The 27,887-nt window shown below is 34.8% G+C and overlaps 1 protein-coding gene across 1 annotated transcript in view; it reads right to left on the reverse strand.

The window, feature by feature from the left end:
* Nucleotides 1-3,255: 3,255 nt before the first annotated feature.
* Nucleotides 3,256-27,887, reverse strand: part of SMCHD1 (structural maintenance of chromosomes flexible hinge domain containing 1) — a 74,018-nt gene continuing 49,386 nt past the window's right edge. The window contains exons 30-48 of the mRNA XM_058832158.1: nt 27,519-27,644; nt 25,545-25,624; nt 23,967-24,124; nt 22,122-22,237; nt 21,610-21,671; nt 19,537-19,624; nt 19,000-19,131; nt 17,659-17,808; nt 14,141-14,267; nt 13,852-13,971; nt 12,427-12,512; nt 11,268-11,390; nt 10,868-11,058; nt 9,989-10,098; nt 8,655-8,725; nt 7,610-7,781; nt 5,487-5,645; nt 4,663-4,786; nt 3,256-3,646 (exon numbers count right to left, since the gene is read on the reverse strand). Coding sequence (XP_058688141.1) covers nt 3,544-3,646; nt 4,663-4,786; nt 5,487-5,645; nt 7,610-7,781; nt 8,655-8,725; nt 9,989-10,098; nt 10,868-11,058; nt 11,268-11,390; nt 12,427-12,512; nt 13,852-13,971; nt 14,141-14,267; nt 17,659-17,808; nt 19,000-19,131; nt 19,537-19,624; nt 21,610-21,671; nt 22,122-22,237; nt 23,967-24,124; nt 25,545-25,624; nt 27,519-27,644 — 2,298 coding nt within the window. The 3' untranslated portion in view covers nt 3,256-3,543. The remainder of the gene's footprint in view (nt 3,647-4,662; nt 4,787-5,486; nt 5,646-7,609; nt 7,782-8,654; nt 8,726-9,988; nt 10,099-10,867; nt 11,059-11,267; nt 11,391-12,426; nt 12,513-13,851; nt 13,972-14,140; nt 14,268-17,658; nt 17,809-18,999; nt 19,132-19,536; nt 19,625-21,609; nt 21,672-22,121; nt 22,238-23,966; nt 24,125-25,544; nt 25,625-27,518; nt 27,645-27,887) is intronic.

A 27,887-nucleotide genomic window follows, 5' to 3' on the forward strand; every position in this document is an offset into this window, starting at 1 on the left:
GAAGGTAACACTCATTTTCTAAGAAGAGTGAATACTACATGATTTAGGCAAAGATTCTTGGATTGTGTTATAAGATGAAAAAAAAAAAAATCTTTCATAATTTGTTCCTAGGTAAGACTGTGAAACACATAGTTCTGTTATTGTATAAAATATTTTCAGTTTTTTGAAACAAGGCCTAAATAGTGTAGTCATAAAGAGCAACTATATTATTTAACTATTAATGCCCACTCCTCAAAATAATGAATGGGGATTTCTTGAAAGCCCTCATAAATTCTGAGTCCTATCAAAGCTAGTGAGAGTTTTAGGAATCCATTAACATATATTGTAAAATTTGTGCAATTTATGTATTTACAAATTGAAAGTGCTATTTTATGGTTTTTTTGCCTCTAATAACTGAAATTTTCCTTAGTTTTATATATAGGCTGGCTTAAAATGAAATTGAATTCAAATAATTTACATGCACACCTTTTTAAAGGCAGTTTTCTTTGCTAAAGCTAGGGCTGCTCTGCTCTTAGAACCATTTCACAGTGGAGAAGACATGCCACAGAGGCAGAGATAGGGGATAGGAGCAGCTAAAGCATATCCAGTCAATACACTAGCTCTCGGAATTTTTCCAGTCACAATGGGTGTGGAAGAGCTTATCTATGGAAATACAGACTAGAGGAACTATATGTACACATGTGTATATATATAACTTGGCGTGTGCATGCACATATACATGTCCATATTGTTTATGAACCTGCAATGATGCATGTTCCTGTGGGGAGATGGTCTGGTGTGGCAGGAATGCCAAAATCCCTGGATACACCCTGTCCAGTCACAGGCAGAAAGGAGAAACAGCTGCTTTTTACTGATACTGGTACTGCTACCATCAGTAAGACATGTTCTAGTTCCTAGATAATAAACAAATTGACTTTTAAAAAAGAAAACATTAAAAGTGATTTGGGCTATGGTATACTGCATTCTGGCAAATGAAAAGGAATTTGCTGCAGATCATTTGCTGTGATGGTTGCCTATCCTTGCTGTGTGATCATGAAATGCAACTGTAATGGGCTTTGTTTCCTAAATATTAAAAAAACAAAACCTAAACTGAACAATTTGGGAGCAGAATTTATTGGGAGAAAATGTTGGTGCAAAAAGGCAGATAATGTTTTAATAACAGTTCCTTAATAATGCTTTATTAACTATCCACAAAATGACACTACCACAACCTCAGCAATGTACTATCATCATCCAACAGAACAGCTGACTCCTTTGCTGTTAAAAAGCAAGCAACTCACCTCTCTCTTTTCCCATTGTGACCAACTGAAGTATGAACCATTCACCAATCGTGACTGCAAATCTCTTCAAAGGCTTAGAAGAAATGGAGTTCAGGATAGCAATATAAAGCTAACTTAATCAAATATGCACATACACTGGAGGCTTCAGCAGAAAACTTCCAGTAATTACACTCCAACAGTCGTACAATATCTCAAGGGATATTTGGAATACGTGTGTTTTTCATCCAGGCTACTGCTGTAGCAATAACACAGCAGTAGCCTGCAGCGGTTTCCTGCCTCCCTTTTGCTCCCCATGGCATCATCCTTTCCTCCTTCTCTCTCACTTCTCTTTCCCTGAACTGCAGCTCTGGCTGACAAGGGACTTTGGCCCTGGAGGAGGCAAAGGAGGTCCCAGATGAGATACATGGCTAGAGAAGTACCGGGGATGCTGGGATTGCAGAGATGTAGAGTCAGGGCCACGATACTGATGGCGGGGCTGTAACACTGCAAGTGTGGTTTAGCAGAAAGGACTTGTCATCCAACCCACCTCACTGGGTTCCATGGGGTATCCATTCCCACTCACCTGACAGGCAGTCTGTGCATCCCTGAGTGCTAGCCAAAAAGCAGGCCCAGACCAAAACCACAACCACTTTCCCCCAGTTTTCTGCTTGGATTTCCACCAGCCCCTCACTAAATCAGTGAGGACAACACACACTGCCCAGCACGGCTGAGGTCTCTGCTCTGTTAGAGTAAAGAGTGGATAAAGGAAAAAAATTGACACTTACCTTCAGAGCTCCAATTTGTTGTCATGACTAAATCAGCTGCCCTCAACAGCTTTGCAAAGTAACTTGCACTGTAATAACCTGCCATCACTCTGCTGGAAAATCCAGAAAGCTCCCTGGTGAAACTTCCTGAAATCTCTGATAGCTATTGCACAACACTGGAAACCATCCTTAATTTTCTGTTTGCCTCTTCCACCAGGGAGATACATCACATGACGCTACTAGTGCCTACACTGAATCCCAAAGGCAAGAGATGAATTCCAAAAGGAAACATTTATGCTCAAATATATATTTAATCCAGTAAGATTCAAGGTTATCCAGAGGGCGGAGGCTGACGCTAGCCAGATACCAGAAATAAAATAAATGCATTTAAAAGAAGTACTATCAAGTAATTTGGTTTGGTGGGACAAATTATTACATAGCAAACACTTCATGATGGCTGCCTGATTCAAAAGTCTTGGTGTCTAAATTTAGAGAGAAAGAACAGGAAAAAGGGCTGAGGTAGGACTAGCTTAGTTTCCTGATGGTGTTTAACATGTTATACTTAAATATATATTAATTTTCTTTAAGAGTAGGGACTATTTGATGTTTAACCTATCTTTAAAACAAGCTCTGGAAAACTTTCAAGCACAAGTTGCACTGCTTTATTTCTCCTTAATTTGGAGAAATTTCATTTTATTAGAACTGTTAAAGAGATGTGCACCAGTGATCTGCATTCTAAAATTTCTAGCAGAAGGCTACCATGTATTTTTAAGTTTAAAGTCCTTTTTCAAAAAAAGGAGTTATATATAAAATGCATGTTGCTGAGAGTACAGATCAGCAGATTTGGTGTCAACACTTGCCCCTAGGCAGAGATTCTTTGAGGCAGATGTGATGTCCACACCCCTGAACACTTTCTCCTACATTATTCACAGGGCTTCAACTAATAGTTTTATACTTTCCCGGTTAGCTTCCTACTCTTGCCCTACCCTTTCTTTCAATCAAGTCTGTTTCCAGCTGCTTGCTCTGACCCTGGCTGAAATTTTACCTTTAATCATGCTTGTTCTTTTTCTGCTCCGTTCGTCACTAAAAACTTTGCAATGCAGATCACTAAAGGTGACCTTGGACTATCTTCCTCAAGACAGCTTGGGATGCTTTTTAAATTAAAATCTCATTTCATTACATAATCTATTCAACACAAGTGGTTGTAATGTCAGTACTTTGTACAGAAGCAGTTTTATTGAAAAGATCATTTTTTTCATTAATAAAAAAGAATATATTTTAAACTTCTTTTCACACACGAACATAAAAACTCTGAAAGCTTTTAGAAATGAAAATTAACTATACAAAAATTGGGCTATCAATGTCAAATACTTAAACTTTGTTCCTACTAACTGAAATACATTTATATCTTCTATCAGTATAAAAATCTTCAGAGTAATGGTAATACCACACGAGTATTTCCTTTAACTGAATGTATTCACATTTTCAATACACAGCTTTTCCCAGCAAATCTGATCAGTCTATGCCTTTCTTTTTCGTGGAGTTCCATTAAGTTCTGAAGGGGCCATTTGCAGCACTTGCTGTTGCTGCTGGTGTGCAGAAGAGAAGATCCATTCTTCTGAGCTAAATAAAACATAGCACAGTGGCTTATAAACAAAGCTTTTCTTTTATATATATATATATATATATATATATATATATATATGCTACATATATATATAGTATGTAGCATAGAGCTCTTGCAAGTATAAACAAAATAAACCCCATATTTGTACACAGCTTCTTAGAATTGCATTTATTTTGTTAAAATGAAGAACATCATCAGGCTAATATTAGACAGTTTAACTACATAACCACTTTAGTTCTATATGTAGATAAGAATTAAAATACTAACAAGAATAAAAAATAAAGAGACATAGTAATATAGGGAACACTTGTTCTGAGATTCACAGAATACTACTGTGTAAGATTTAAATAATCTCAGAAAAATGACCATAGTTCAGCAAAGACAATGATAGTTTATAGTCATGAGGAGAGACATGAGAAATGGCAAAGTGAGTTACATGTCACCTTAAAGATATAGATAAAGATAGATTTCCTAAATTTTTGTGTATGTGTGTTCAAAGGCTCAGCGACACAAAGGGACTGAGAACAGATACATGGGTAAAGAGATAACTGTTAGACACTTTACCACCAGCTCACCTCAGACAGCTACTTAGAAAAAATAGTGTAAGAATGATTCTATTCCTTAAGAATAATTATTTCTATGTTAATCTATCCAGTATTTGACAGCAGACCTTAAAAGAGTTTACAGACCAAGCCATCTCAAATAGCTCTGCATGTAACAGTGTGGAATATATCACAAAATATGGGGAATGTGATGCACAAAGATGCCAGTCAATCAGTTCATAAAGATAAGCAGAATTAGAATTAGTAAGCAAATCTTTATATGAGGCTTAAATAGAAGCAGAAACTTTAAAGAAATTAAAAATTATCTTGAAAATCAGTTTTATGCAAACTCTATTAATTGTTGTTTATTGGATACAAATATGAATTTTAAAAAAAAATCCAGAATAAACTAGTTTTTGTTTTAAATTCAGATTCTGGGAAAATAATGACTAGATTCAGAAAATACTTACCTATACAATTTTTTCGCAGTGTCTCTTCGCATTCTTTTGGGAGGAATGGGAGTGTCAGATATATCTAACATTATGGGCTGAAGTAATGATTCAGCACCTTTATCTGATAAAGCAGGAGTCATACCTATGAAAAAGTTGCAAGTAAGAATCAGTAACGGAAAAATTAAACCTGCTGGTTATAAATGAGCTCAATAACAACAGAGTTAAACCTTTGAAGTAAGACTTTGGAAATGTCATAAATTTTATGGTTACCTTATCTCTGAAACAGAGTTCAAAGATGACAGTTAAAACTATTTGCTTTTTTTATAACTGTTGCAGAGTAAATGTTGATTTTTTAAATATTATTTGATATTGATATAAAAAATGTTTTTAACTCAGGCAATCCTTGCAGACTTTGGGGTGTTTCTTTTTATAGCACAATGTTTTGATTGCGTTTCCTTAGCAAAAGCAATTCAGCTCTTTACTACACAGTTATTTCAAAAAGCATGCCAATGTCCTGTAGCACAGGGCCAGCCATACTAATAGTTATATAATCCCTTACTAGTGAGATTATAGTTTCATGGTCACAAGACATAGACTGACCACATTCTTATTATCTGAACATAATACAGGACAGTGCTGCTCTAGGCGATACCCACAGCATCATACTACTACATACAGTTTTTCTATTCTTTCCTAAATATGTGACATCTCTAAGCTATTAATTAATATGAACAATTTTCATTCATAGTTGGAACTTCTTATTTTGTAAGAGCAGAATACATCTGGTTGCAGTTAACTGTTCTCCTCTTATAGGACACCAAAATTATAATACAATAACATACCCAATTTTTGTTTTACTAGCTTGAGGCTTTTCTCTTGTTCAGCAAGTTCCTGTTTTTTCTTTTGCATTTCTGGAGTGTTCAGTGACTGCAAATGCAAATCAAGGTCCTTATTCACATTATCAAGTTTAATCACTGCTGCACGGTATTGCTGAAGAAGATCTAATTGAGGAATAAAATGATAAGCCACAAAACAGTAAGTAAATGACCATTTTGATTTGGAATGCTACCAATACAACCTAGGCAATGTATAAATCCACAAGAAAACATATCTTTCAAAAACACTACTCAAGAACAATCCAGCCTTATAGTGGATTGATGGCTGTTCCTAAAATGACTATTAAAAAAAACCATATCCAATATTTTGACTCCTCTTTTCGAGTCTGTATCTTAGATGACAGTGAAGTACTTGCAAGCTCTGAAAATTATGTGCGAAACTGGTATCACTGTACACATCTTGTTGCCTGTGTGCACCAAGTGAAATTCTCTACCTCTAATGACATTCATTAGGTGCTTGTAGCATGTTGTGTTTCCAGTGCTACAAAGCAGAAGCTTGTATTACTGACTTGAATTGTATTCCACCTTGTGGACCAAGTGAACATTTACTAAGTTTCACTGTGTCCCACTATGGAAATCTAATCAAGTAGACTCAGACAAACAAAGGGTTTTTTTGGTTGACAATCCTTTTTCCTCTTTAAACATATGAGACAAAAATTTTTTCCACATCCAGGCATTGAATAAATATGTCAAGTAATAAAGGAGGGGTTCAAGCACGTTAGCCTGGATTCATTCATTTTACTTTGAGGTGAGTATGAGGCATCTTGCACAAAGCTTAACACTATTGACCTTAACTTTGCCATGGGGTGAAAGCTCTCAGAGAGCTGTTACAGACTGACAAAAGGCACTGCAAATTCTTAGTACAGCTTATTTTACAAGTACCTTGCCAGTGTAATAACACATTAAGAAACTTTTATTCTACAAACATTGAAAATAAGCATGTCAGAAGTAATGCTAAGTGTAAAATTAAGTTTAAAACAAGCCCCGTGTAATGAGATGCTGTCCTTTAAATGGAATTTTATTATGATTTTCCTTTAAATGTCTAGTATCTAAATGAAATTAAAACATGCCCTTCTCTTCTACATCATTGCTCCAGTACTAAATTATAGAAAATTCCAATGTAATTTGTATTGGGTAATAACTGAGTTCAACAATTGAAAATATGCTGATAGACAGAAAGTGTGCTAAATCCACTGTATTTTAGTCTGACTGACATGCTTACTGAGTTTTTCCTACACATAATATATTTTTACTAAAATGTTGAGAAAAGGTCTTTTTAGTCCCTATTTTTTTTCCTTACTCAATTGGTCAGTGCTAAGTAGCTTGCTCATATATACGGCTACTTTGATAGGTACATGTGCTCTCTCCCCACACCTCTCCATTGCACTGTCATGGATAACCTTCATGTCCTTTCTCTTTCAAATTAAGTATTTAAGAACAATCTTGTTTGTAAGTAAGACTTTTCAGTGTTTTACCCATCAGTCAGGTCAGTTGTTACATGTCAGAAACTGCATCTTCTAGTTTAATTTCTAACCTTTCTTCTGAAATGAAGAATCCAAGCATATAAAGAAATAGAAGTGAACCCACAGGAAACAGGGTAGCTTATGAGATAATCTCTCTTGAGAACAGGAACTTTTCTACCACTGTTTCATAGAGCTCACTTGCACATAAGATGGTGATTATTTTGATTATGGTGTTTCCAGAGTAGAAAAACCTATAACTTGTATAAACCTATAACTTGTTTTTCAGTGACACTGGGATTCAACTAGCTCAAGCCTGTCATGCTGCTGTTCAAATGATTATTGCTGCTTTAATAAATGATTATTCCTTCTTTAATAAGACTAAGAAAAAAGGGGATTATCTCATTATTTTTTATTTCAGGAAATGTAATAGCTATAAAGCTTTTAAGAAAAGGCAAATTTATAAAAAGAACACTGTACAGCTTCTACTTCTTAAAGTAACTTTAAAATAATTGAAGTTTTCCTTTCTGTATTACATCAGAGAATAAAAAACATAGACAAGCAATATAATTTTTTAAGTTTTGTAATTTTATGACTTCATTAACCCACCTATCTGTCCAGAGAAAGTAGAGTAAAGTTTAGGCATTGGTGCTCCAAATACCATTCCTCTGAGTTTGTCCATTGGAGGAGCTTTATTCTGCAGGCCTCCAAATTTTCCATTGCTGCGAATCCTGTCTCCTTCCCTAGTCAGCAAGGTAGGGCAGTGTGTAATTTTTACAACCTGCATACATATAAAAATTGATAATAAATTAGTAACTCCACAGAAAATCAAAGTTTTCAGCAATGCTGATGTGAACCTTTGCATTTTTCAATTGCAATGCAACTTTGTTCCCTAATGAAAACATATTTTATGAAATTATGTCGTAACTCTGCTTTTATGCAATAGAATGCATATATTAAAATTAAGGAGTATTGTCAATAATTACAAAGACCAGTATTTTTGGGTGCGTGTTCTCACATTTTACCGCAACTCTGAAGGCAAAACTTATATCTATACCTGGAAAAAGCTGATTATCAACATGTATTAGGAAGCAGTGACAATCAGTACAGTTCTACGTCCTTATGCTCAATCATAATTTTGATTCTAGCAGACTCATAAACTGAAAGGAAAAGTGCTCAGTGTCAGGACTTCCTCAGAGACTCTTGCCTGCTGGAACACGTACCATTAAACCTATATAAAACGGGTCACAAAGAGATGTAGTTAAGTTTCACATCAAGTTGTTAGTCAAGTGGACCTGAAATTTCATCATGTGTCTTAGACTCCTGTGTTTTATTACACATAGAGTGACTAGGAAAGTACAGAAGAACTTGTGTTTAACACTAACAGCAAAACTGAAGACGCTTATCTTTAGAAACACGGTCCCATGCACCATGGCAGCATTCACATAATGGAATTTGTTGCATGGAGGTAATTTTGTCAGTGCCAATAATAGAGATTTCATTCACTGTTAAGTGCTTTGAGACCCACAGACAAGTAAACACACTTACAGCTAACACAGCATTAAACTTGGCAATTACTCTGTTTTTAATGTATTAAATATGTAGCTCTGAAATATATCTGTATCATAAAATTTAAAGAAAAATTGAAACATACCTCTTTTCTGTAGTGGTTGGCAGCATCCAAGTTATCTATTATGATAGTATCACCCAAGAGCATACCAAACACTGAAAAATATAAATTTTTGAACTATGAAATTTCTCTGGAGCAAAATAACTTGAGTTTTGAAAAGTCAATTCTGAGGCATCATTATTACATTTTTCTAAGATATGTGCAAGGGAAATAGCATGTAAATAATTTTTGTTTCCAGAAAATTCCTCTGTGGTTGAGATGGATATGCAATCTTCTGCTTTCATCAGAAAATCCATAAAGAAAAAAAATAGTATGTTTAATTGCCTTTTGGCATAACTGAGTGTCTTTTCCAATAAAATACTCTCTTGATACTTTATATTTATACACATAATAAAATCCCAAATCTCATGAAATTATATAAATGATAACTTTTAAAAAATCTTCCTGGAAAGTTGGATTTTGTTCTTAGTTCCTTAATATGTTTCTTCATATTCAATGGTTTATCAAAGAAAAAAACATTCACAGGCCAATGAGCCAACTGAGCTTAAGACTTTCCTGCCAATAAAAGTCTGTTCCATACAAAATCTAACAATGTAGTCATGCATGAGATATGTCAAGCAATGTGGTTTTTCAATTTCCCCAAGGGACATGAAGAAGAATTTATAGTTAAAAGTCTGTCAATATGTAACTTCCTGAAAATGCACAGGATTAAAAATTGGTCTTTATTAACAGTAGAGAGGAATACTTCAATAGTGGGTAGTCATGAAATAAACTGCAAAATTTACTGAAGTAACTATAGACTCCAAGGAGCAGATAGAGCGAGAGGATGATAGTTTCCTAAACTGAAATCTATATAAAAATTGAAAGATTTCTTACAACTGTTTAAGCATAACATACACAGTCATGTATAGTTCAGTCTGCATGTACTTAAATCTATGAATTACACATTTCTGAGAGGAACAGAACTGGAAACAAAGCCAAACAAAAGGAGTAACTTCTGTAATGTAAGATTATAAAATTAATCTTGTAACGGTCGGTTCCTGCTCTAAAGAGCTTGGGAATAAGATAATGCTGCAGGAATTTGAAAAAGAAAAAACCTGCTGTACATGTAAGTAGAGAAAATGGAACTAAGACAACAAGCAGAAGAAAGTGGTCATTGTTGAAATTTTCACAACTTTTGTTTAAAAATAATTAATGCTAACGTCCTCTTATTTTTACAATAGAGCTCAGGAGGAATGTACACTGGTATTTGCAAATGTATCAATGAAGATTATTGAAAGGATTATAATTTGTGATGTTTCCATATTTCATTTTTTTAAAATAAAGAAGTTATTAATGATTTCAGTCTTATCATTTACCTGTTTGACAATGCTCTATGTTATCTGGAAATGTTAACAGATCTCTGGCAAATACAGGATTTCCAATAGGTCTGAAGAAGGTTCTTCCATTTCTCAAATGAGGTAAAGGTCTGGTTAAAGAAAGGGGAGGGTGAGAAGAAAAGAAGAAAGCAATTTGTCCTTATTCTAGTCAGGAATCTCCAACTGAATTGAATGCATCTTAACACTTCCACATTAGGTAAATGATCCCACCATTATCTGAAATGCCAGTTATATTAAAGATGTTTTACTAAAACACTGATTTATTATAAAACATTATTTCCAACAAATTCATATGCCAAATTTATGGAAAAGTTTTAATGCACTGTATTATGAAAACTGAGAATTTGAATATTATAAATACATTTATACATCAGATCTTTTCTAAAGGGCATTCTTATTATATTAGAAGTCATCTTCATAAGCAAATTATTTTCAAGAGCAGAAATACTGTGTTTTTCTTTATTTTTCAGGCAACTAAAATACAAAATGAATTCCTATTACTACAGATGATTTTAGGAATGTATTCTGAAACTGCGTTTTTGAAAGTTATATTCTGATTAGAAGCACTATAATTCTTTAAAATAAATTCCTGCTCTAGAAAACATGTAGACATGAAGAAAAAAAAAAGATTGTCTTATTTTTTTAGTAGAAACACCTTATTAAATAAAGAACATCACACAGCAGTAAAGCTGAGATTTCAGCTAATGCTTCAAAGTGACATTACTGTTGCTATAATAATGAACCTAGAAATTTGATACTTCAAATCTTTAATTGAAGTTTAAAAATTAAATTAGATGAGGAAAAAGAGTTAAAGAAGTATTTAATACAAATGCAGAACTTCCATTGTTTTTTCTCTACCTGCTCCAGTCTGGAAGTGTCTTCTTGTAAATAGAATCAAGGGGTAACACTTGTTGTCGACCTTGAGTTTCATCAAAGATAGAACGAGCGGCTTCCGTGGTCAATGTGACTACACAGTCCATGTCACTTGCCAGATGCCAAGAGATAACTTTTGCCGCTTCATTATCCTCTATTTGAGCTAAATGTGCAATCTGTACCACAGAAATTACAACAGTCAAAACAGAAACCAAGACCACATCCCCTTTTCATAGCAATCACAATAATCCTGCAACTTCAGACAGACATTTAATACCCCTGTTGATGGCTCTGTTAGGGGAGCTGGTCATTGGATAATTTTTCATCACTACAGTTTTCTGGAACCAGCAGAAGTCATTAGAAGGCTCCCTGAGAGAAAACTCACCTTGCCTAGAATATCCTGGTTGCCTTTTGGATAGTTTGGGAGGGTACAAGTTCTCCTTGGCTGCTTCATTACTCCTTCTTGTTCTAACATCTTTTTTTTAAGAAGAGAATCCACATACTGAATCTGAGAATGAAAATTTAAAATTAGCAAGCATGTACCAAGCATGTACATGCTCAGCATGTATTGAGCAGCAGAAGTAGTTCTGTCATCAATCAACTTTCTAAAAATAAATATTCAACAACCTGAAACAGACTTTTAATGTATAAGGGACTACTGTGCACAATTACCAGAGAAGAGCAAAGGGAAACCTCACTGCAATTGTGACCAAACTTTTTAATTACTCCTTTTTTTCCTTTAAGGACTTCAAGGAGCATTTCACAAAAAATTATCAGTCCTTAATTAGAAACAAAAGTGAAGGAAGTTTAAAACAGCAGGAAAGGACAATTACGAATGTACAAAAAGAAACCATTTCAGAAGGAGACTATGTCCAAGTTTGAAAAATTTAGCCAGCAGAGGGAACTTTAGTACTGTGACTGCAATTTAATTCTACTGATTCGTGATTAATGACTATAACTTGGTCTTATTTGATCTAATGATAATTGTTTACATAGGTAATTGTTTATATAATAGGTTTTCTCCCCCCAAATGTTGGTAGTTTGGAAACCTTTAAACAGTTTCTTTTAAATATAATTGGATCTTTAAGGGAAATTAGCATTGAGTACATTGCTCTGAATACTTCCAAACTTATTTTTACATGAGCTTTGGCGGTAACATATGCAATTCTCTGATTCTCTGAAAAAAAGTCTTTTCCTTTGGCTTACTTATGCCAGAATACATCCAGTATATATTGACCAGCCTCCAAAAACATACTGTAACATCTAGCAGCACCAGTAACACTGGTAACATTAGCAGAAACATGACCAGGATATAAAAGAGAAGGTTTTTATTAGTTCTTTAGCAGTTTTTTAAAAGAACTTCACAGTAACAGGACAATACAAAAAAATAAAAAAACCTAAGTTTGACTTCAATCCACAAATTCTCCTACAGTTTATATTTTCATTGTTTTGGTAACAGCTGTGATTCAGCAATATTAGTACTGATCTATTATTGATATCAATTTTAGAGATGTTAATAGAGTTTAGTATGAAATAAGTCATACTGTGTTTGTCTGTGGTAACTCAATTTGGTGCTTTTTCAGTTCATTCTTCAGGAAAGCTTCTCTTGTTTCAGCTTCTTTAACCTGACCTGAAACAAGATCAAAAGAGAGTGAAGAAATTATAGAAAGCAATGGAACACTTACAGAATTTCTTATAACTTTTCAGAATTATGCCAGCTGCAACTGACCCTATCTACTTAATTTCAGCACAGAATATCAGAATTTTTTCACAAAGATCTTGCAATTTTGTCTAGTATCTAAACCATTTCAGCAGATGCCACAACTTCAACTTCAAGAAGCAAAGGGGCCTAGACCTTATATCAGTCTGAAAACATCAGCTGGTTTTAGTTTTCATCCTCAATTATCATTGTAAATGCTTCTCCAACATGTGAAATGACAAGACAGAAGAGAAGAGTGGTGGCTAGCACTACTTTCTTTGTCTGTTATGGGACACCACTTTCTGGACACTATTTCCTCAGCTCTCATATCTGAACTAATTTCAAAACCAAACAGGTGAGTTGCTTTCTACACTATTCAAAATGGGTTTATATCTGAAAATGTTACTTAAGCATAAAATAAGTACATAGAGTACATAAATGCTGCACTGTAACTTACTTTTACAGACGTGCATGTGTGAAACAAAAATTTTACCTCTTTCACACTGGAATTCAGGATTTCCCACTCATAATGGAAATACGCAGTATTAAAATTACAAGAAACAGCAGCATTTTCTATGTCAGTCTGCTTAATTTACACTTGGTGATTATTTAAAATAAAAATTCAAAATGCAATTATTAAAACAAACCTTTAAATCAACAGGCAGGATGACTCAAACAGAAGAAAAAAAAAAAAAAAAAGCAAAGGAAACATTTCCTTCACTTCTCCCGTTTCCATAAACCAGTGCCCTCACACTATCTGTGGTTTAACAGAACTTCATAAAAGATTACATTTGCTAAAGTACATAAACAATAACACAACACTTCTGAATAATGTACACAGGGTCAAACATGAGGGGGAAAAGTAACATTTTGAAAACATAAGACTAACTTTTTACAAGAGGATGATCTATAGCTCATTGCCCTCAAATTGTTTTTAGGCAACTGTTGAATTTCCAGATGTATGAGCATGCAAAGATGGGTGTAAAAGGATAAAAAATGGATAAAAAATGGGTAAAAAGAACACCAACTTCAATATTTCTTTTCTCCTTTTGATAATTCTGGCATAAGACATTCTACCTCTAATCAGGACCCTTTATAGGTATGCATGTACCTACATGCAAGTAATTACATGCTTCCCTGCCAGATATACACCCCTTCTGCTACCCTCTAATTACTATCTTCATTTTTCTCCCCTACTCAATATTCTCAAAATCATTATGACAGAAGTTTAATTCAAAGAAAAATTATTTACATATTTGATTGAACTTACATTTCATTTCAGCTATGAGCTGATTTGTAGTATCAAACATCTTTCTGTAAAGATCTATGGACTTAGATAACTGGTCTTTCTCCCTGGTCAGTGTTGCCATCAGCTGCTGCTTCTTGGAATCTACAGGAATAAGCACATACACTTTTAGAAGAAAATACAGTAACATACTGAATTGGTTTAAGCATTAGCAAAAATCTATTTAATTATTATGTAGTTCTGAAAACATATTATGCATCTAAAAATAGCCGATTCTACAGAAAAGCAAGTATTTTAGAGCAGTGAAACATACCATTGTAAAACATAAATGAGAGACAGTATGGTTCCAAAGGTTTTTTCAAAGCTGGCAGATGTGGCTCAAAGATAAGAATATATTCAGTGCTATCTCTTCCAGGACTGTCTTCAGCCAGCACTAAATTCTACAAAAATAAACAAACAAATGTAAGTTTATGCTCATGCTTAGGATTACATACAAAACAAACATTCTTCAAATACTAAATCTTTTAAGTTGCATAACACATGATTACTACATTTTAAGATATACTATAATTTTAAATATTGGCTTGGAAATGCCTTTTATAACAATTAAACAAAAGTAAAATATAAAGATAAAGCTCTTTTATTATTTTAGAATTAAGATTGTAACTTTACCTGTTTAAAAAGTCTTATTATTTTTGCTATATATTTTATTTCAGAGACATATGCTCAGAAAAAATATCTTCTGCACTGTCTCATAACCAAGATATCCTCAGGTATACTTCATTCAGTATGTGAAATGTACACAGATCATTAAAAAGGAAGACCCAATGCATAAACACAGAGAAGGGAAAAGCTATTCCCAGTGCTTAGTTAAAATTACTGCTGTTACTATGGAAGTAGACAGCAGATCCCAAATGAATGAACATTGTATGTCCAAACATTACCATAAACCACATTTCTTATCAGTTCCTTATTGAAAAGACATACAAAATCCTTCACTTTTCTTTATAAACTTGAGAAATACTATAAAACCATAAAGGTAAACAGAAATAAAATTAGTAAAGGTAATATCTAAATATGCTGTTACTTTGGGAAAGGTATCATGCATAAAATGAATAATGCTTATAATAAAACTCATACTGTTTCCACCTTTAACATGTAGAAATTGCTACTCAACTGGCCAAATCAAGAGAGAGGTGGTTGCAGCCTAAAAGAAGAGATAGATATATAACCTTCAAAGATAGTCTTCATGGCTTTCAAAAATATTGCAGCTACTTATTTTATCAGGAGAAGTCTGTAGTGGAAATATCTTTTCCTTAGAAAATATATGCTAACAAAAATCTAAACATTTTTCTTCATTAAACTAGTTTAGTATTCCTGTACTTGTGATTAAGTGTAAACATGTCAGATTATCACTTTCATTATTCGTGGTAATTGCACACAACTGTCTTTATAAACAAGATGGAACAATTTTAAAATACTTGAGGAACACTAGAATGTCCCTTCCCCTCCCCATTACAAGTCACATGAAAAGGACAGTACATCACAATCAACAAATCCTTTCTACATGGGTTTTGCGAGTAGTCTGAAATCAGTGAAATCAGTATAAGCTGAAAACTGCCTGAAGAGGGGGAGAAATACTGGGTTCACTGAAATGCAATTAGTCCCCATGAATGACTAGGGAACATAAGTTACTGTCAAAAGCAGCAGGATCTCTTTAGATCATAGTAATAAAAAGGAAGAAGCATGCAAAACCCCCCACCTCCCACCAAACCAGGAATATCTAAGTAGAAAAAAATTCCCATCTGCTTACAAAAAAGGAAAATAAATGGAGGGGGGGGAAGGACAAAATAAGACAAACAAACAACCTCCCCACACACCACAAAACTCCACACACTCCCCTTTCCATTATATAGGTTAGTTTGGTCACTGATGGAAGACTGGAGAATTTAGGTAACAATTATGCAACAGCAGGTTACTACTACGTGGAGATAAACAAAAAAAAAATAAATTATTTCTGCATTAGCAAGGAGTCTTAGAAATTATCCAGTAATTTTATCTGAACTGTCACAGGCTGTATATGGGGTTATTATTAGCCATACAAAGGTGTTCAATTTACACTTTGTTACCACAGGTGTAAATGCAATATTTGCAGAATGTTTTGTTAGACCAGTGGTTTTAGCTGATCCTTTCACTATACTTTTGCATCTTTTCTTAAACCCACCTGACTAGGGAAAAATGTGTTCACAAACCAGTTAATTTATTACTCCTGAAACATGGTAGGGAAACCAGAGAAACCCAAGAGTGTACTTTAAATCAATCAGTATATCAGTTTTATGTGATACCTCTATTCAAGTCTCTGCATTTTATTTTACTACCTTGTTTTTCATATGTATTTTGTCACTTTTCTGTATGGATTAGAGTAGACCAGAGTAGAGTAGATTCAGCAGATTAATAACACTTGGCCATGTTAACTAGATGTTTCTGTCCTTGACTATTATTAACAGAGAATAGCTTAAGCTGTGTCATTCAGTTTCACATATGTAGCTCCATAAAAGCAGTCATGTACTGAATAAAATACATTATGAAGAAGTTTCTATGTAGGATCTGTAGATTTTAGGATACTACTGGAGTCTCATGGAGATTTCCAAGATGTATTTGGAGAATTTGTTTTGATTGCTATGCAGTGTCTATCTCCACTTGGCACACACAGATGCTGGTCTGTCATAAAGCTACTTCCAAAAAGCAAGTTAGAAAAGGTGGCTGAGAAAATGTCCTTAAAAAGTTGGATACTCCTTTAGTACATCTTCTAACTAGAAGGCTTCTGTAGATGTCACACTTTTAAAATATATCTTAACCAAATGAAGTAGGGATGTAATTTTGCTCTGCCATTCTTGTATGATATTTCAAGTTGAAAATAAAAATCAACTGTTTCACGACAGAAATACTATTGACTGACATTCCCTGTAGGCTTTTAAGAGGGAGATTGTGACAGTTCCACTGAGAAGAAACTCCACATTCAGCTGGATTTTCTTTGGTGTGTTTTAAACAGTTCCTGGTATTGTGCATGTGCACATTTTACATTGTGTCTTTGTATCATATTTAATAGCAACTGTGACTGATACAACTTACAGATTTTCAAATTCAATCTGTATTTGTTGAAGAAAAAGTGACTGCAGTGATGTGACTACAGTATGCAGTACTTTCAAAGTATGCATGATGCCAGAGATTAAAAACAAAATAAAGCATTTTTAAAAGCCAAGTGCATTAATGACTGAAACGAAGTATAAAGAGAAATGGTAATTTTATCTTCTTCAAATCAGTGTAGGATGCCTTTCTACAAAGTATATATAGGCCCACTACTTAGACAAAATGTAAAGAGAGCCTGGCAAAATTTAATTATAAATATATGAAGAAGTCAGTCTAAATGATCTTCAGATATTTCAGTGTGAGTGTATTATAAATAAAAATGTAAAATACCAGTAATATTAATGGTTTAACTACAAATTGGTTAATTCTCATGTGAAATTCAAACAAAGAAAATATTTTCCTGGACCTTCTTCAATGTCCTGGTTCCTAGCTGAAAGTACCTGTACACTTCCCTCACTTGGCAAGGATAAACAGTTTAAAGAATGTTCTTCCTTCAGGTTTTCTGAAAATCAGCAACCAAACAGAGAAGAACTTATTTATCTACTTATTTCTAAGGGAAAGCTACAGTATAAACTAAATCTCCACAGAATACAATGAGGTGTAAGATAACTTTAGAACTGCAGGAAAATAAGCCTCATTAGACACACTGTTCATGGAGCTGTGTATTTCAGTCATACTTACAATTTCAGCTGATCCACTCTCCAATGGAAACTCTACTGTACTGACTTTTCCCTGAAACTGTGGGATCTCTTTATCTTCTTCATTGGGGCTTTTAATTTTTGCTATTATTCTGCCATCTAGATCAAGTCCAGTGTGGTTGTTGTATTCATCCTGTAAGTAAAAAAAGAAATCAGTTTGTTTGGGACTGAACTAAATAATCCATTTCTGTACTGCACTGAATTTACATGGCAAGGTGCTAGCAGTCTCTGCAGACAGTCTCTGCATGGCCAGTGCTCCAACTGATCAACTGCAGGGACAGCTGAACCCCACAGCCAAAATGGTGTTTCTTTGTATTTAAGAATGGGCAAAAATGCACAGGCAGGTGAGAAGGGGGGGTGGGGTGTGACGCAAAGAAAACAGCAGAGGGTGAGAGAAGGAACAGTGCCAGTGGGTCCAGCGACCAGAGCAGAAATACCCCTGCAGCTCACAGGGAAACTACACTGGAGCAGGTACTTCCCTGCAGCCCATGAAGGACCATGGTAGAGCAGACACCCCCATGAAAGCCCATGGAGGACCCCATGCTAAACTAGGTTAATAATTCCTGGACTGCAGCCTGTGGCAAGGGCTCACACTGGAGCAGTTCATTAAGGACTGTGGCCCATGAAGGGAGCCACACCAGAACAGGGAAACTGTGAGGAAAAAGCACTGGAAGGAAAGAGTTGAGGAGTTGTTATGGGTTGACTGTGACCCCCATTTCCCATCCCCCTGTACTGCCTGGGGAAGGGCATAGGGATCTGGAACAAAGCTGAACCTAGGAAAGGGTGGGAAGGTGGTGTTCTTTAGTTTTTTGGTCTTTGTTTCTTATTACATGAATCTTTTTTAATAGGTGATTAAATTAAATTACTTTTCCACAAACTGAATCTGCTTTGCTATTGTGGTGGCTGGTAAGTGATTTCCTTTTAACCCTGTGAACACTCAAAGTTCAAGAGACCTTATTTTTTGTAATATATGATTTCTAAGAGAAACTGTCTCTAGGAAGAAGAATCATGGAGAAAAACATCTGCTGTACACATAAGTATTTTTCCACTAGAATCTATTCTTGAAGCAATTTTTTCGTGCGGCAACAAGACATGGATTTCAACTGATACCTGACAGCAAGGACCAAACATTTCAGTTTTGGTCATCTGTATGTAAATGAAACAAGACGGACCTGTCATATGCTGAAAAATCACTGATTAACATATTTTTTTAATGAAGTGAATCTGCAAAGAAACAGTAGCAATGCCTTACGGCAAAATTCAACATAGTTTTAGCAGTCGTCTGTATTTCCCTAATTATGATTTTATATGCAAGTATAGTTACCATTAAATGGAGGTATAAATCCTTGACCAGTGTACGGCTGGTAAGAGCTCGAACATTGGAAACTGCTGGAGTAGCTGGTAAAGAATCAGGTAACAAGCGTACAGGGTCATTAGGTACAACTTCAACTATAATCTAGCAGAAAAAGGAGGAAGAATAAAATAAAACAAAATAAAATAAAGATTGATATAATTAACTGCAAATCACATGCACACTAGGGTTGCTCAAAAAAACCACTGAAACAAATCTATGTGAAATTTATGGACAGACCTGAAATAAATTAGCATAACCATAAGGCAGTTCTGCTAGGTTTCAAATTATGCACCTCTGTAATACCATCAAATTGTTTAGAGAAGTTAATGAAAATATATTTTGATAACCAACAGTTTGAAATCAGTAACTATAGAAAATAAAAATATAATTTTCTTCAAAACTTATGAAAGTATTTGCATTCTAAACCTACAAAGTATCGTAACATTTCACCCAGATGATTCTGTATTATGTGTTCTTAGCTACCTACAATTAATTATAGATTCAAACCTGTTCACTGTTGAGCATATTTGTCTTATCCATTGCAAAGGAAAATTGGATAATGTAAGTGCCCACTCTCTCTGGAACCACTTTATCTCTAAAAAAAACAAAAGTAAAACCCATGCAAACATGAGTCAATATTGAAGTCACAAGTGTGTAAGTATGCAAGCAACCTCTGAGTAATCTGAGTAATCCTTCAAACTAGTTAGAAAGCTCTACTAAGGCATAATACTCCTCCTTCAGCAAGAAGGCCATCAAAATTCCTTGAAAATTAGAGCAAGGCTTTTGGAAGCTTGAATGAGGAAAGTCTCCTCCAAGAGTTTGTTTCTTCTATATGACAGAAAGTTTGTCATGGCCCTATTGTTCAGAAATCAGCAAGTCTACATAATTTCATTTCTTATTCAGAATTTTCATAAAGGTACCGGAACAAAACATAGATATGTCTAGATCTGGAACAACCATTTCTCTCCAAATTCAATAAAATTTTCATAAAATCAGAGTAGTCAATTCCTTCCTTAGATTGTACAAAGTTGGGTAACCTGGACCACTGGTCAAGACTGAGTATAGTGAGAGAGAAAAAAAGAGTTTTTATTCTACCTAACAGCATTCCAGAATGTAGAGACTACTAGCAAAGAACCCTTACCATCAAAATACAAAGAAAAGCCCAGACACCTGAAGTTCTGCTGCTATAATTTCACCCAGCAAGGCCACATGGCATCCAGTGGATATTTGCAGAGTTTAGCAAGGGATAGCAGGAACTTAAAAATGCTTACAAACTTTTGAGGAGATGCAAACAGCCAAAATTCAGGTATTTCTTGAAGGATGACATGTGGCACTCTTGAATTGATTAATGAAATTCTTGTTTTCAATGTACAGCATTTTAACTGTTTTGTCAATATTAAGTAATTTATTTCTTCTGATTTTGTTTGGGAAGGAGTAATATTCAAGATTCCCTGGAATGCCTAATTTGGAAAAATCAAAATCCCAAAGCTTTAGTATTTTTCTAGAACAGGCCATGACTTTTCCTTTTTTAGATTTCACATACAGAAGTAGCAATTCTTTTCTGCATTTTATCTACCTTAAGATTGACAGTAGCATCTGCCTTGTCAGGATACATTAAAACACTAATTAGTAAATAATCAGCTAAGAATCTCATGGCTGGACAGACATAGGCTTTAGAAAAAGAAATTACACAATTGTTATGGAAGTTGTTACAGACTGGCAATAAACAGATGAAAACCATCTGAGAGTGTGCCACAAACACAAAAACCTAAGAGAAAGTCACTTGGTAGACAGTGATGCCACAGACACCGGTAGCAACAAGTAAAACATACTTTACTACAAGGTCTGCTAATGGGTAGTGTCTACTCTCCTTTCAAATTTTTCAATAAGGATGGGAGTTTTAATTTTGGACATTTGTGGACTACTAGTAAACTACAGGCACCTATGTCAAGAAAAGCCCACACCCAGGAGGCAAAAGCTTGTACCAGTACAAACATAAACAGCCAGTACCATAACTATTTAACTAATCTCACAGATTGTCTTCTAGAAATAGATGTAGAAAGAATGTGGCAGTTAGGCACCATCTTATGATGAGCTCTAGTTCTGCCACTGTTCATTTAAGACACTATTTCTGAATAAGTAGCCCAAGGAACAACTACTAAATTGACAGGACCAAGGTCATGATGCACAGATAGAGAAGGTAGTAGAAAAATAATTCAGTCTGCTTTGTCCAACCTGCAATTCTACAGTAGTTGAAGCAATATTGAAAAGAATCAAAGAATGTTACCATAAAAGTTACAAGCTGATAATGTAGTTCCATCATTGCTAGCATTTATCAGAATGCTAGCAAAAGAGTCTTAGACTCTTTTCTTCTCTACTTTCAGATTATACAAATGTCAAAAGTATCTAGGAAAGAATTCAGTCTTCATCTCAATGCATCTTGCTAGTATCTTTCACCTTTTCCATATCATTCTAATTCTGATGGACTGTTATTATCAAAACATAAACTTCTTTCTATTTCAAACTCTGCATTTTGTATAGTAAGTTCCATGAGTAATTATAGAATAAATGCTATTATACCTGAAGTAGAAGAAGCCGTCTTCCTTGTCATCCTTCACTTTACTACAGCTGAACGTTGTAACCTGTAAAGAATGATGCAAAAAATTTAATACAATGTACTGAAAGTACTTGTAACATGCTACCAAGACTTGATGATTTGCAGTGCAACAGCCCACAGTGAGTCAATGAGACTGCCTATATTTTAGATACAAATTTCATGATCTTAATTCTCACAGTCTTGTCTTCGCAAAATTTAACGTGGTTACTTCTAGTACTTTCCCTGCTTATGAGTTAACTTCTGCAGAATAGTAACATTTTTGTCACTACTGTAGTATTGATGCTTGACCAGTCTGATAATTTGTAACAAGGAAAGATGCTGATAAACTCACAGGGTTGATCTGTAATATTTGTTACTTAAAATCCAGAACAGGATGTGGATCTAAGTCAAATGAAACACAGCTTCTACTATAAGTATGTTTCGTCCTATGCTCGAGTTTTTATAACCATTTTGAAAATGCATTTTGATGACTTACATCAATTGGTGTCCTAACCCGGCTGCTCTGTGCTTCCCACATTTTCATAGAAATCCGTGCTGGATTAATATTTTTAATAATGGTGTCGTCTTCAGAAAGAACACTAACCATAAAATCTGTAGGATGAAAAACATGGTTTTGAAGATTATTTTTATTCAGAATTAAGAAGCTTAAACTTCATGAATTTCTGTGTCTCTCTCATACTTAAGAGAAAAAAAACTTACAAAACAAGCATATAAAAAAGAGCCAAAACCACTTAGAATTTCAAACCAGATATGAGAAACCTTCTCTCCTTATCACTGTAATTAGACCAGGTAATAATCCTTAGGGAAAAACCAAACACCTAATTTATCCAATGACAGCTTTAAAAAAAAAAAAAAATCCCAAAATTTCGAGCCTGCCTTTCTCAGTTTATCATTCTTATCAAAACCTCATGCCAGGCTGTTTCTTGCTTTCAGGATGAGTACCATTAGGTAGTTAAGTAGGTGTTTTCTTCCTTCAAGGACAGGAAATCCAAATCCCCCTCCTCCTTCACAAGCACTTTAGCCATTGAAGTTTGGATAGAAAGGTATGGAAGCTGTAAAAAGACTGTACCAACATCACAAGCGTTTTCCCAAGCAATCAGACTCTGAATCTGAAGCTGAGTTTGGCTACTTCTTATGGACTAGGATGGCACAGTTCTATCTGTTAGAAATAGGCTATAGGGAGACATTTCACTGTTGACTGGTTCTGCAGTCAAAATACCTACCACTTTATATCCCAATATGAACAATTTCACTTTACGTATATATCACATAGAAAGTGCAGTAATCTGAAGGAAATACAATCCAAACTAGAACAAAGCTACCCTTCTTCCAGTTCAAAATGTGAACAAAGCACATGGATTTAATGCATGTAAATGAACTCGCACTGCTCATGCAGGACTGAATTTTGTACTTTAAGGAAGGAAGCTTTGATGTGCATGAAAAATTCAGGCATGACCCCCTTCAAGATTACAGTGCCTGCCCTTGGGTATACCTGAGATCACCAGTAAATCAAATAATTAGGATGTCAGTATTTTATTTATTTATTTATGAGGCTGTTAATACAGAATTTATTATCTAATTTTATTTTAAAAATTGTTGTTATATATACTATGTAATTATATTGCCTGGAAGAAGCTGTTTAATTATCTTCTTAAATCAAAACCTGGTTGATTTACACTACACATCACATTTGAAAAATGTCTGTTTAGCAGGGGGAGGTAGATGTTCTTTACAGGCCCCTTCCTACCCAAAAGTCTGTCATTCTATGATTCCTTTAGGCAAAACTAAAATACCTCATGAATTTAATCAAGGTCATAACACTGTATGGAGTTTATTAAAAAACAGCAACCTCTCACCATAAAAATGTTGGCTGATAAGTTATGACAGTCAAAAAACAAACCCTTTTGTGAGAGAATACAGCAAGAGAAAAGAATATTTTGATTACTGATTACTTTTTGGTTTGTCTTGGCTCACAGTCGGCCTAGAATTTCATAGCTACTTCCTTTGTTAATATTCCACTGAAAGAGATCAGGGAAAATATACATGAATGAGCTCAGATCATATTTTCATAAGACAGAAAGAGATTCTGTAGTTTTACCATTTATAGATGGATAAAAGGAGAAATTTGGAACAAATAAATAAGAAGTCTTTTGAAATGCTTTCCAAAGATGATCTACAGATCCCTTCTGTCCAAGCATTACATCTCAGACACAGCTCTTAGAAAGAATTGGGAAAACAGAGCAGAAGAAGCAAAAAAATACAGTAGGCAATTCACTAAAAGCTTGAGTCATTGGTTTCCACCAAAGATCCATATACTTACCAGGGAAGGTACTTCCTGCTGGAAAAGAAGGACTTTTGTCATATTTAACATTCAAGCAGACAGGTTTCTCAGGATCAGGCAGGACATTTATTTTGATTACAAGACAATCTAATACGGTCTTGTTGTATGAGGCTTTAAGCTGTAAAATGTGCTCTCCCCTGCAATATACAGAAATCATAAAAACAGATATAAAATCTCTTCTGAAAAGATAATTTTCAACAGGCTTCAAGTCTGAATAATGTACATGAAAGCATGCTCAACAATATCTAGTAATGTAGCAGTAAAGAGAAGAAAAAAATGGAACTGTTAATGCAATGTTAGACAAAAGTCATGAGTTTAATTTATTCTTTAGATATTAACTTTATTAAGTTTGTGTTAATACTTCATTATTTTGATCACATTTCATTGCCTGTAAGACACTAGCAACTTCAGCTTCAAATAGCAGAAGACAGTAAAGCAGGAAGCAATTAAAATGGTGAGGAAAATTCTGCTTTGATAAAAGTTTCCAAAGAGTGAATCTGAGTACCATTCACAGCTAGCAAAGTACACTGAAAAGTATATAATGTCTTCAATGCTATCAAATAACTGATTTTCTTTACAGTATTAAGAACTTAAATTTCAAGTTTTCAAACGTAACTGGGAATATAGCATTTAACTGTATAGAGACTGCACTCTCCTGCCAGTTTTGATTATGCTGTAAACAGTATGACGTCACACCTGTTTCTAACCTCCAGTAACAAACTGATAATTAATATTAATCATCCTTCTACCAAGTCACAGGCATTATAAACATATTACTGAGCACCATGAACAGCATTAAAAACAATTTTCTTCCAAGAGTATTATGGGTCAAATGCTCCGTATTTGAATGCAAAGAACAAGAACTTATTGCTAGCTTCAAAATAACCTAAAGCCAACCCTGTCCTGTCTTGCCCAGAAAACTCAGAGATATGGGGAGTAGATTGCAGAACTATGACTATGAGGAGGCTACAGAAATGATGAATTTGAAAAGCCATATGGGACATAAATGTGTAAAGGAACCTACACATGAAGTGAGCATGAAGAAGCACAACATGAAGAAGCAGGAGCCACAGGACACACATCTGCTGGAAATGAGACTTCAGCAATTCAATTGCAAATAGGAAAAATGAAATATATATGTATTTAAAATTCCTTTGGACACTACCTAATCCTTTAAAACAATGTCTAGCACACAGAGAAAGTGGGATTTAAACCCTCTTAGAATGTGTTCCTACTTTAAAAGCATAGTGTCTGCAACTGACCGCCTAAAGACCATACATTTCAAAACTTCAAAGTGGTTTAAAATACCACTTGCACTTGGTGCAGGTTGACAATAATAAGATGAGGATTCAGAAAAAAACAGGATTCAGAAAATTACAGCAGCAACTTCTCAGAAGACCAAAGAAGCAGCTACTGAATTTTATTTAGTTAAGCACTTAATTTTCTAGAACTTACTATCTGGCCATCCACCTGCATATGAATAACCAGTGTTTGATCTTAGCTCTAGGTTAATACTTGGTAGTACTTTATGAAATGCATCTGGTTTTCACAACTTACCTAGGTGCGTGAATACTAAAAACTCCCAGGTTAGCCCTACCAGTGTCATCCGTTTTATGTTGCTGGTTTGAAGGAACAAGCTGTCAAAAAAAAAATAAATTCTTTCAATGATACAGAATCAGTATGAAGTTTTAGGATAAAAAGTTTTTCTCATTTGCCTACATATTGTCTGTTGATTTGAGCTATAGCTAAACTTTTACACTGTAAATTAGGGAAAGATATACTGTTATGAAGACAATATTAAGGAGGTTTCAAATTCTCTGCCAGTTTTTAAAAGCAATCACTTCATCTGAATTAGCATATTTTTCTTCATTAATATGTTCTAATATTTTATAAATGTTGTTTTTTAAATTGCTACTGATGCTATCAGATCATCCATAGCAGATGTTAATCTGAATGTATTTTCAGATCCAAAAACCTTCTACAAACTATTAAGTACCTGTTATAGTACTCCTCCTGTTCTCATTTAGCTTTAGATCTGTAAGATAAAGGAGTACAGGAAATGCATGCTACATTGTATCAACCTTTGGAGACTTAGAGAGTGGAATGTGAAATACAGAGAACAGCTTATTTGAGAATTTCAGTTCCCAAAATATTTTCATTTCTTTTGGGAGACTCTGCATACAACCTATTGGAAATGCCAAGACAGAGCATGCTGTAATAAACACTTTACAACAATGATCCACCTTGGCTTTCAGAACACTTTCTCCTGGCCACACCCCACTAAGATAAAGAACATGTGGACTCTAAGACATGCTGCTGGAGTTCCCTGGGAGAAGGCATAAAATCTGAAAAGATGCAGCATGCCACCACATCTGTTTGACCAGGCAGCATAACCACACAGTGCTACTGCCAAGTTTGCATCTTCTCTCAAGAACATAACTAGAACCCACAGTGAACTTCAGTTGACACCATAAAGGTAGTAGTTGGGGCAAGAAAAAAAAACCCAAACTGTGAGGCTGGCTTCTAAGGCAAGACAGTAAAAAAATACAGAAGAAGAAGAACGTTCAAGATATTAAGAAATCTACTTCAAAATATCCAATAAAAATAGTAATAATAGCATAGTTAAGTTGGGCAAAAGCTAAGGTTGTGGCACAGCTCTAGAGAAGTGAGGAAAAGAAGGTTCTTGGTTGTTGTGTATTCTAAGAAAACTGAGGAACACAAATGCATGGCAAGGAGGAACAAAAACAGAACAGGACCAGCCCCGAATGAAAAAATGTTATGTCCAGAGGTGGATGAATATATCCTGATAATATATATAGTCATTATAACAGTCTCTTTACTGATAGGCAGGACTATTTGACAGCTTGACTTCCCTTTTTCTGTTCAAAAACAGGAATAAAAATTTTAATGAATGGAGTATTCTGTCAAAGTCCTTTGTACAGACCAATGTGAAAACCATCTGATACTCATACCTGATTCATGGAACTGACAGTAACCACTTTAATTTGAGCTAGATTTGCATCCTCATTGTTTTAATTTCATTTATCCTGCCAATGCTTTTCACAGGATAATCAAGTGGGGCCCAAACCTGCTGACCACCTTTATATACAGACCAGTAAGTCATACATTCAGGAATCAAAACCAAAGAACAACCAGATAAAAATTATTTGTTTACTAGTTGAGACTGTATCATCATTATTATGGTCATTCAGTAAATTACCTCTGATAACATGGGGGCTGTGGTGGTGTGATATGCATGCAAAACTTGGAAAAAGGTTATGCAGAAGATCTAGAATGTATTCAAATTATACTCAGATACTGTCCTACAGGAATTTTGTTATATTTGTGGCTGTTGTCCTGGGACCTGTTTATGTTATTTGTTGCCTCTACTCTTATGCTACATTAATTATTCTGTTGTGCTCTAACAATATTTTATTAGCATTTTCAAAAATGTCCTGAAAATTAACATACCGTAAGCATGACAAAAAGACTTGTATTAAACAAAGGTCAGCTAATGAGGCCAATGCTTACCTTTAAGTTGTTACTCTTTGTAAGGCTGATTTTGACATTAGGTTCAGGAGCTGGATTTCCCCACTGATCACACAACTGAACAATAAGGGGCGTCTGCAATTCTCTGCCATTAATCACTGCAACAGGCTGGAAGAGATACAAATGCATGATACTATTCAATTCTACATATCTTGGACATTCAGGGCAGTTCAGGAATCCCCAGAGCAATGGTGTTCAACTTTTCCATATTATTTGTCTCCCAGAACAGCTAGACCATGACTGAATGGTATGCAGGAATGTATTTCTAGTTTGTTTATATTCTCTTGTTAGAATGAAATGCACTGCTTGAATTAAATGACCTGGGTTACTCCCGTTGATGTGACTAAGAGG

This window comes from Poecile atricapillus, chromosome 2 (genome assembly GCF_030490865.1).
Source record: "Poecile atricapillus isolate bPoeAtr1 chromosome 2, bPoeAtr1.hap1, whole genome shotgun sequence".
Taxonomy (NCBI): Eukaryota; Metazoa; Chordata; class Aves; order Passeriformes; family Paridae; genus Poecile; species Poecile atricapillus.